Source organism: Gymnodraco acuticeps, unplaced genomic scaffold (genome assembly GCF_902827175.1).
Source record: "Gymnodraco acuticeps unplaced genomic scaffold, fGymAcu1.1, whole genome shotgun sequence".
Taxonomy (NCBI): Eukaryota; Metazoa; Chordata; class Actinopteri; order Perciformes; family Bathydraconidae; genus Gymnodraco; species Gymnodraco acuticeps.
The window spans coordinates 109,268-119,011 of record NW_022990462.1 but is presented as its reverse complement, the minus strand read 5'-3'; the positions used below and the strand labels follow the sequence as shown (position 1 = coordinate 119,011).

The window sequence follows — 9,744 nt, the reverse complement described above, 5'->3', positions numbered from 1 at the left end:
CTGTTCCCTACGGTGGCCCTGAAGTGCAAGACACCACAGCATTTCACAAAACACGACAGCATTTCACAAAACACAACAGCATTTCACAAAACACAACAGCATTTCACAAACACGACAGCATTTCACAAAACACAACAGCATTTCACAAAACACAACAGCATTTCACAAAACACAACAGCATTTCACAAAACACCGCAGCATTTCAGAAACACAACAGCATTTCACAAAACACGACAGCATTTCACAAAACACGACAGCATTTCACAAAACACAACAGCATTTCACAAAACACCGCAGCATTTCAGAAAACACAACAGCATTTCACAAAACACAACAGCATTTCACAAAACACAACAGCATTTCAGAAAACACCACAGCATTTCACATTGGACGGAAAGGGTATTCCTTTATGGAGAACACTTCTTGTTTGTGATTGGACAGAGCCAGCCAGAGAAGCACTGCTGTGATTGGTTGTTTTTGCTGCCAGTCAAGAAATTACGCTTCGTGATTGGTCAGCACCCGGCCGACAGCACCAGTATTTCCTGTTTGATACTGTTAAACTGTTTATTCACAAATTTTAAACTGAGTTGGAAAGAATGGAAGAAGAGATGGAAATCTTAAGGGAATATTTTAACGAAGGATATACATACGATGTTATCCTCGACATGCTTTCAACCCATCACGACATCAACATGTCCCTTAGAAACCTGAAAGCGCGGTTGAAAGAGTTAGGACTGAGGAGACGGGGTGACTACTCGTCTATAAGTGAAGTCAGGAGGGCCATCTTCTCAGAGCTGCGGGGACCTGGACAAATGTTTGGCTATCGAACTATGTGGCTGACATTAAAGCAGAAACATGGACTCCATGTTAAAAGGGAGACGGTAATGAGAATGCTTCGTGAACTGAACCCACTCGGAACATTGTCGCGGACACGCCGTAGGTTTGTCAGACGCACGTACCACTCTATGGGTCCAAATTATGTGTGGCACGTAGATGGATATGACAAATTGAAACCGTTTGGCATTGGGATATCTGGCTGTATAGACGGGTTCTCCCGCAAAATCATGTGGCTCAAATGTGGACCAACAAACAAGAACCCAGAAGTGATAAAAAACTACTTTATTGACTGTATCAGAAATGTTGGCGTTATTCCCATGAGACTGCGCACAGACTGTGGAACAGAGAATGGGTTAATGGCCTCTGCCCAGTGCACTCTTCGTCACGACCACAGTGATTACTACGCTGGTGACAAAAGCCACATGTTTGGGTCTTCTATGAGCAACCAGCGGATCGAGTCCTGGTGGTCAATATTCAGAAAACAAAGGTATGTCTTACTTTGTCTAGTATGGCACCAATACACTTAAGTAAGAATGGACATGAGTTGTTTCGTGCTGCCCAATGCCAGAGTTAGTATCGTTGTGGATACTGTATCAAATAATATTGTTTTCCCAGCTCGATGCCCGACTGTAAAAATACATTATTTAGGCCTGTTTTAAAGAACAATTACAAAGTTACATAGGCTAAGTAGACCTTTGTCTATAATAAGCTAAATGTATACATTTTGTTAGGTGTAAGTGTAAAGAGGCAAATGTGAATAAATTATGAGTAAAGTATAAGTAGTCCACATCATATTTGTGTATAGGGTCATTTGTGTATAACAAAACATCCTGTTTATCCCAAGGACTCAGTTCTGGATGGGTCTATTTGCTGATCTAAGAGACCACGGACACTTCAATGGCACCCATGAGCACCAGTGCCTTCTACGGTTCTGTTTCATGACAGTTCTTCAGGCAGACCTGGTTGAATGTGTTCACCTTTGGAACAGGCACAGAATCCGGCCCTCCAGACTTGCCTCTTGTCGGGTGGAATTCCTAATGAGCTGTATTCACTACCTCACAGGTAAATTGTTTATATTTTGTAGTTAATACACATTTCATGAACAGTATTGTATTACATAAGTGTATTTCTGCCACACCATAAACAAATAAAATGGGAAATATGAGCTTACACCCATAGAGGCTTACACCACACTAATAATAACCAAGATGGCCACAAAACACATCATGACATAGTTTCAAAAACTAACATTTCAGAGTATTTAGTTTACATAACATAAGTGTGTCGTTGTGATAAAGTATTCTCATACTTTGCTGCCAAGCATCTCTCCTCAAGCATCATTATAATAACTGCTTTATAGGTTTGGGTCACGGGACTGTGGCTTTGCTCTGGATGAAGCATCAACCCACATTTTTCAAGACAGGCATCAGACAGAAGATCCATGTGGTGATCCGGACATCAATGACTATTTTCAGCAGGCAATGCAACAATATGGACTTCAACATCCAGATACCTGGCAAGCAGCATCCCAGCTGTTGATTACACTGAAGGGAATAGCTGGGCTGTGAATGGGACAGTACCTTCAGTTGGGCAGCCGTGAGCCTTAACAGAGTTGGCACAAGACATTTGAGGATTTGGGAAACAGTGATTTATTTGCATTTAAGAAAATAAACGTTTATTCTTGTGAAAACGCTGCAAAACAGTATTGTTTTCCTTAAACATATATTAGCACTACTAATAACGTTGTCTTTTTAGACGTCTAAAGAAAACTCTGAAACCGCTGTATGAAACATATTTTTCCTCAAACATGAGGAACTCTACACGTTTATAAAACTCCAAAAAGCTATATTGCAGTGATGGTGTTCTACCCCTTTTCTTTTACCATTTCACAGACATCCAAAACCTGGGGAGTTTTGGATGCCAAAGTCCATATTGGCTTTGAAACTAGCGTACGTTCCTAGTAGTGGAAGTGTTATGGTGTTTGCACAGGTGTTTGCCATGGGATAGATAGTCTCCTGTGAAAACGTGACACATGGATGGGGTGTCATTCCTGCAGGGGGTTCTGTCTTCAGGCCGGTGATGAACATGAATAACTCCTCCAGTGACACTGGTCCTTGTTCTGTGAAACAAAGAGCTGTCATTAAACACATTAACATTCATATAATAACAGCAGATCCTATTCTGATCCGAACAGTATTTTACTGTACAAACCTTCACAGTCCATCAGATAGTCTGCCCAGAAGCTGAGTGCCACGGTTTCTGTAGTCCTCCTGTTGCTCCCTGCTGGACTGAGCTGTGGTAAGAAGAGTCGTTCCACTTCAACTGAAGTCAGCCTCTTGTCCGTATGACACAGCACTGGAGCCAGTACACTCGGATGTTGGCAAAGGGCATCCAAAAAGTTTAGGCTAGCCAGTCCATCTTTGAATCTGTTCAAGAATACAGTGAATTGTTACAGGCAGTAAAACATATGCAATTTTAAGGGTTATACATCTCTAAGTAGTATTTAAATACTGTGAAAACAATAACATGATACTGTATATTACTATGAAACATTTATTTTCATAACGTTTAGACAGCAACAATTTTCAAATCATTGTCTGAACTTGACCAATACTTAATATTATAAGTAAGTAGAGTAAAAGTAGCATCAGCAGCAGCGGTAATAAGGATGTTTTAATATGGCCTCAATCAACATTAAATTCCTTTAATTAAAAGCACCTATCATTACCTTTCAATTACACTGTGATTCCTGCCGATGGTGTACCAGGTAAGGTATTCTGCCACCACAGTGTGTTTTTCTTCAACGGAGCTGACATGCCTGAAGCAGCCAGCAGTCTGAAGCATGGAGCTGTGTTTCAGTAACACATCTTGCAGAGACTTCAGAGAATGTGCCAACTCAATCTAAATGGAAAACACACACCATCAAAGATATTCACATAACGGCAAATTATTATAATAGATATTGGACAAAAGAAAAAAAAACATGTCAAAAGTAGTTGAACGACTGTCAATGTTTAAAAAAAGGAATACTCTAAATTTGTTTTTGAGCATTTCAGATGTTCTGCACAGTCTTTTGAATAAGGGGCTTTTCTGTACACTTAAACAAAAGTACTGTGCTTCTTAGCATTTTAAAAAAATAACCAATTTATGACTGACTGGTGTAGTTTATTGCAATACCTCACTGAGAGCTCTCCCTATCTCATCATCTGTCACATCCGTCACATGTGCACAGAAACCAGGCTGTCCAGCTATGTGGTTCACCAGGTCCCTTGAAAGAAAATGTGGGCCTGGTCCTCCATGAACAATGGACACGGCTATCATCTTCCCTGCCATGAAATATTCATCCTCCCTGATTGCTGGGGGGGGATACAGATGGTGGAAACTAAATGTAATTACAGTACAGTACATCATATTGCCAAAACAAATTATGTACCTTTAATAATCAGAACGTATTTAACTAACTATATTTAGAGTTGTCTTCATGAGATGTTACGGAAAAATGTAGCTTCATAATATTTGCAGCTTTACAAGCAAATTATAGTTGAACTCATTCTTTCTCATAGATAACGATTTTACAAATTGATAGCTACTTTCCCTGTCTGTAAAGCACATGTAAAAATGTTCCCTGTGGAGTTTTCTTGTAATAAACAAAATGAATGTTTACATTAAAGGTAGTCTGTGATACCTACTATATATCAAACGCGTATTGGCATTTAAGTGTTACTTTTAAACTCACAAATAATCAGAATTGAATGTAGCATATAAAAAAATGTACAAAGCTAAACAATGTTTACATCAATTTGTACAGACTCACAGTCTCTTTCATGTCTATGCTGGTGCATTTCTGATACTGGTAGATCATTGAAATATGTGTCTTGCAGCGTTCCCATGTTGATGTGGGACAGAACAGGGGCCCAGTCATAAAATAACTGCCACATAACCCTACTAGAGCTAAAAACTCCACAGGGGACCTTTATCTACCCACGTATTCACAAAGTTACATTAAAACTGCTAAAATAAATAATACTTCAGTATATTATTCCTCCCGTTGACATAGTAACTATTACCATACTTGAGCTCTGTCACATGATCTATGGAGAATAATTATGATTAAATCCAACTATGCAAGGGCTGGTCTGACAACAAACCTGCAGCATTGTACACCAAGTACCGACTCTGTGGAGGTCCCTCAAAAATAGGCCGAGACTGCAAAAAGCTCATGAGGAGTGTCAGAAATTCTCGCCTTGGTCCACCTGCGTCTATTCCTTCTTCCACAGAGCCTGCATCATCCGTGAACCTCACAAGCAAGTCAGACTTTTCACAGAAGGTTGAACGTCTGAACCCTCTGACAGCTCCATCCCAAACATTTGTGCGAGTTATGTTGAATCTGCTGACAGTGTTGTGGTCTATGGCATCTGCTAAGTTTTCAATAATATGGGCTGCAGATATACTTGTGTCCCTTAAACGACATAAATAGATAACAGAATACAATTAAGCATATCAAATAATGTTCTAGTACAGACTCTGGAAAAGGGACTTTAAATACTATAACACTGTTTTTTGTATGTTACATCAAATGTGATTGAAATGTTTCTTCTAATGTTACCTTGACCTCCAATACCACACAAGTTTTCCATTCAAAGATTAGAGCCAATACAATTACAACTTACACAGCTTCCTTTGCAGGGTCAGCGCTTATGGGCACAACATTGAAATCTTGACTCCCGTCCTCATCTTCATCAATTGCAATGGGAGCATACAACTGTGTGTATGTGCTGCAAAAAAACAAATGTTATGAAAACAATGGTGCACAACACTTTATTCTACACCTTGAATCTTGCATGGTGAACGTTGCAACCTTGCAATGTAGCAACCAAGGTTAAACTAAACATTACCTGTACAATGGGTTGACAGTGGACCTCACAGCAGTCATGTTGGAAGGGGTATCTGGAACACTAATCATGAATCATTAGTGTAGGGTCTCTGTCTTGTGTAATAATATGAATACAGATCAGTGGCTCAAGTCAATACCTTGTAGCAGTGTTCCTCCAACTTTGAGAAGTGCCCTCATTGGGGTCATCAGTGTCCGAAATGAGTATCTGATTTGAGATTAACATTTTAGCATACATGTGAACAAATCACAATATTACATAGTTTAAAAACGCAATAATACATTAAATGTCTAATGTAATAGTTTTACCAAAAAGGAATTTTTTAAATGTTTATTTCTTTTAACTTAAATGTTTTACATGGATTATAAGGAAGGAAACAGCACAAATACCCTACCTCTTCCTTTTCACTCTGATATGATGCCCTGGAAGAGCCGTTTGAAGGAAAGAAGGATGGAAGAAAGTGAGGGAGGAGGACAGAGAGAAAAAAGAAAAGAAACAAAGAAATACAGAATTAATGTACGAGTATTTGCCATGACTGACATTAACACGTTTTTTTAATCCAGTCCAATTAATGCATTTCGATTTAAGTACTACATTTATAATTGGCTTGTGGTGCAGACAAATTCCATACATTGTGTTTTTTGGGATATAATTTCCTAAAATTGTATTAGGAATCTTAGGATAGTAGATTGTGGCCAAGGAGGAATAATAACAATAATAACAACATTTTCTAAATATATAGAACATTAACCTTAATGAAATCAATAACCTTGGTTCACATGGTTATTTTCTTTTTGCTATTTTTCTTTCATTTTCCCCCTTTTGTTGATTGTTATTTTATTACATTAACATGTCATGTAACTGTCTTTTTTTTAATATATTTGTTGTGTATATATATATAAATCAATTATTTATATGTATGTATAGTGATGCAGGTAACACCTGAAATGCAGCTGTATTAGCATACTTACAATACAAAAATTAAACGTTTGGTTGCACACGAAATAAGAGATATTCACATCATGTAGTCAAAGAGATTAACTCTGATAACGGGTCCAACAAATGCAGTCAAAACCCTTTAAAGAGTAAGTCACCACTGCATTTCTCCAAAGGTTTATAATACACAGTGCCAAGAATGAACCTTTTACCTTGTTTTCTCTGCAGTGCTTTTTGGAGTACTTTCATGCTCAGGTTCCCAGGGCTGAAAAATACAGTAAAAAAAGTATTCATTGTGCAGCCCCAGTGACCTTACTTGATCTGTAAATGCTGCATGTGTCGCCAGACTTTTTTTTAGCCATTTTATGTGAATCCACTTGAAAAAATTATGCACCTTTTGGTTGGGAAATTGACATAAAAAGTTGATCTGCTTGTGTGTGTCCAAACTTTCTACAAACTCTTATGAAGTATCTGAATTCATTTGGAAATGATGCGCCTTTTTTTGAAGACAAAGTGCACACAAGAGTCACGTTGGAAGTAAGGCAGTAAGACAGAAAATACATAAAGAAAGACAGCTTAATAACCACATACATTACATCTGGTTTTCACACACACACACACACACACACACACACACACACACACACACACACACACACACACACACACACACACACACACACACACACACACACACACACACACACACACACACACACACACACACCACACACACACACACACACACACACACACACACACACACACACACACACACACACCACACACACACACACACACACACACACACACACACACACACACACACCAGTGTGTCAGCAAGGTCAACCTCAGTCCCTCTGTTGCGTCTCACGAAGACTTCCCGATCAGAGTCTGATGCATCTTGTTGTTCACCTATGGTAAAGCAGCTTGTGAGTGACATTTTGATTGCTGACCAACCTGAAATTAAATCTGCATAGCCTGAAAAAAAGGACTTACCTTTGTCATAATCAGATTCAAGACATATAAAGAGAGCAATTCGGTTGTAGGTCTTCCCTATTTCCATTTTATACTCTCTCAGATTAAATGGCGTTGAAGTACCAGGAATATTAATTACTTCTGATGTGTCTGGGTAAATGAGGACATAGGGGCCCTCATCCATATCCGAATTAAAGTCAGTCATCTTCTTGACTGCCAATCCATGCAACCCAGCTGCGTCAGTGTCAGGATCCAGAATCAGTGGAAGAGTTTTCCCTCTGACAGGTTTCATGATGTTCTTTTGAAGAGACATGATTCCAATATTTATCTGTGCAATGAAAATAAATTAGGTGTAATCAACTTGCAAATCAGATTCTATCTCAATGCTTTTATCTGGTTAAATAAAGGTTAAATAAAAATAAATAAAAACTTGGTACATGAAATCACACAATTAACAGTGGATAGTAACTATTATTATACAAGTCATTATGTGCTGTAATATCTCAGATAAGTGTGCAGACCCTGTGTAGCAGAAAATGCTTAGAGAAAAACACTATACAACAATATACATACAGGCATGCATGTATGTATGTATGTATGTATGTATGTATGTATGTACAAGTCAAATCTACCATTATTCTTCCCTGATTGGCAAACCGACAAACAAACATAAAATGCCAATAACAAAAACACTGCTAAAATGGCTATTCCCTTTTATGCAATTCATAGCAGAAACGGATGTAATACATTATTTTTAATTAAACGATTTCTAGAAAGTTGTCCAGTTACAAAAAAAAAGGATGAAGACGCTTTACCATCACTTGGATACATCACATAGGCCTGCTTATAACTTATATATTCTCAACCATGGTGATGTTTGACAAATGCGGATAACCAAGAAGATTTTACACGACTAAATACAACAACTTCTTAAACCAAACCTGCTAGTGCATCTTTTTGAACTTAGCTGACCATGACCAAGACGTTTTAGAGTTAACCACATACATGATGTAATTTTCAGACACACATTTTTCCCTTTAATCATGATTTACTAATAAATCTGAGCTGTCCAATTGTAACACAGTAAAAGTAATTATTTTATCACCTAAAACAGGTACCATCTTTCTTGCCTAGTAAACCATATCTTCCAGCACTTCCTCTCCCATATTGGCTACCTGTACTTTACTTGTCTGTTCTTTCTTCTTCACTTTTCTCTTCTGGCAAGAGAAATTAAGCCTTTCGTCTGACTTCTTACTTCTGTACTCGAGGAAAGTTTTCAGGGATGGCATTTTTGGGGCAGCAGCTAACGTTACACAAACAGAGAAAAACAATGTTATGATAACCAAGCTGAAGTTAGCCTGGGTTATTTATTTGCATTCACATTATATGCGAGTATGAGTTCAAACCTTATGTCTATGGTTCAAACATGAATCACGAGACAGGCTTAAAGGTTTTACAGAGCATTGTTACACAGTTTGAGTTGATGTTTTACCTGGAATCGGGCCACTGAAGTCCGGTTCATGTTTAGTTTCTTCTAATGCAGCCAATGACTGTCCACAAGAACTGCAAAAATGTTGAAGTGACTGAAATGTCTTCCCACAACGCGGACAATACATAACTTCAGAGTCAGAAGTCGCGCGCGCAATGGGCGAAAACACGCAGAGTAAAAAGTAAAAAGTATACAGTCTATGAGTAAAACCGCCACGTGCCTTCAAATATTCTAGACTTTCGGTCGCTGACCAATGACGAAGCAACATTTCTCTTGACTGGCAGCAAAAACAACCAATCACAGCAGTGCTTCTCTGGCTGGCTCTGTCCAATCACAAACAAGAAGTGTTCTCCATAAAGGAATACCCTTTCCGTCCAATGTGAAATGCTGCGGTGTTTTCTGAAATGCTGTTGTGTTTTCTGAAATGCTGTTGTGTTTTGTGAAATGCTGTTGTGTTTTGTGAAATGCTGTCGTGTTTTGTGAAATGTTGTCGTGTTTTGTGAAATGCTGTTGTGTTTGTGAAATGCTGCGGTGTTTTGTGAAATGCTGTTGTGTTTTGTGAAATGCTGTTGTGTTTTGTGAAATGCTGTTGTGTTTTGTGAAATGCTGTTG

At 38.5% G+C, this 9,744-nt stretch overlaps 2 protein-coding genes across 5 annotated transcripts; one reads left to right on the top strand and one right to left on the bottom strand.

Moving 5' to 3' along the window:
• The first annotated feature begins 453 nt into the window (after positions 1–453).
• LOC117552581 lies at positions 454–2,376 on the top strand. Its single transcript, XM_034226158.1, has 3 exons — positions 454–1,324; positions 1,682–1,899; positions 2,198–2,376. Exons 1-3 carry the CDS (start codon positions 597–599, stop codon positions 2,374–2,376), a joined length of 1,125 nt encoding a protein of 374 aa, XP_034082049.1. The 5' UTR covers positions 454–596.
• A 91-nt stretch (positions 2,377–2,467) lies between these two features.
• LOC117552589 (G2/M phase-specific E3 ubiquitin-protein ligase-like) lies at positions 2,468–9,339 on the bottom strand. 4 transcript variants are annotated; one of them, XM_034226174.1, is made up of 14 exons: positions 9,136–9,339; positions 8,819–8,946; positions 7,665–7,971; positions 7,495–7,580; positions 6,878–6,930; positions 6,124–6,151; positions 5,869–5,936; positions 5,733–5,792; positions 5,508–5,612; positions 4,986–5,296; positions 4,015–4,193; positions 3,566–3,738; positions 3,049–3,263; positions 2,468–2,956 (listed from the first exon to the last, which is right to left on the bottom strand). In XM_034226174.1, the coding sequence occupies exons 1-14, from the start codon at positions 9,257–9,259 to the stop codon at positions 2,724–2,726; spliced, it is 2,070 nt and encodes a 689-aa protein (XP_034082065.1). In that variant the 5' UTR covers positions 9,260–9,339; the 3' UTR covers positions 2,468–2,723. The 4 variants fall into 4 exon arrangements, with proteins under 4 accessions (XP_034082065.1, XP_034082067.1, XP_034082066.1 ...); XM_034226176.1 differs by lacking the exon at positions 8,819–8,946; XM_034226175.1 differs by lacking the exon at positions 9,136–9,339 and having other exon boundaries at positions 8,819–9,111.
• Between the last annotated feature and the right edge of the window lie 405 nt (positions 9,340–9,744).

What these genes read in the sequence shown, in the direction of transcription:
- LOC117552589 (XM_034226174.1), bottom strand. Translation starts at nt 9,259, where the DNA reads ATGTATTGTCCGCGTTGTGGGAAGACATTTCAGTCACTTCAACATTTT. An exon ending in GACCCTGCAAAGGAAGCTGT is followed by an intron (nt 5,297 to 5,507) that starts GTAAGTTGTAAT and finishes ATGTCGTTTAAG; the next exon opens with GGACACAAGTATATCTGCAG. An exon ending in TAGGGAGAGCTCTCAGTGAG is followed by an intron (nt 3,739 to 4,014) that starts GTATTGCAATAA and finishes TTTTCCATTTAG; the next exon opens with ATTGAGTTGGCACATTCTCT.
- LOC117552581 (XM_034226158.1), top strand. Translation starts at nt 597, where the DNA reads ATGGAAGAAGAGATGGAAATCTTAAGGGAATATTTTAACGAAGGATAT. An exon ending in TCAATATTCAGAAAACAAAG is followed by an intron (nt 1,325 to 1,681) that starts GTATGTCTTACT and finishes GTTTATCCCAAG; the next exon opens with GACTCAGTTCTGGATGGGTC. An exon ending in CTGTATTCACTACCTCACAG is followed by an intron (nt 1,900 to 2,197) that starts GTAAATTGTTTA and finishes ACTGCTTTATAG; the next exon opens with GTTTGGGTCACGGGACTGTG.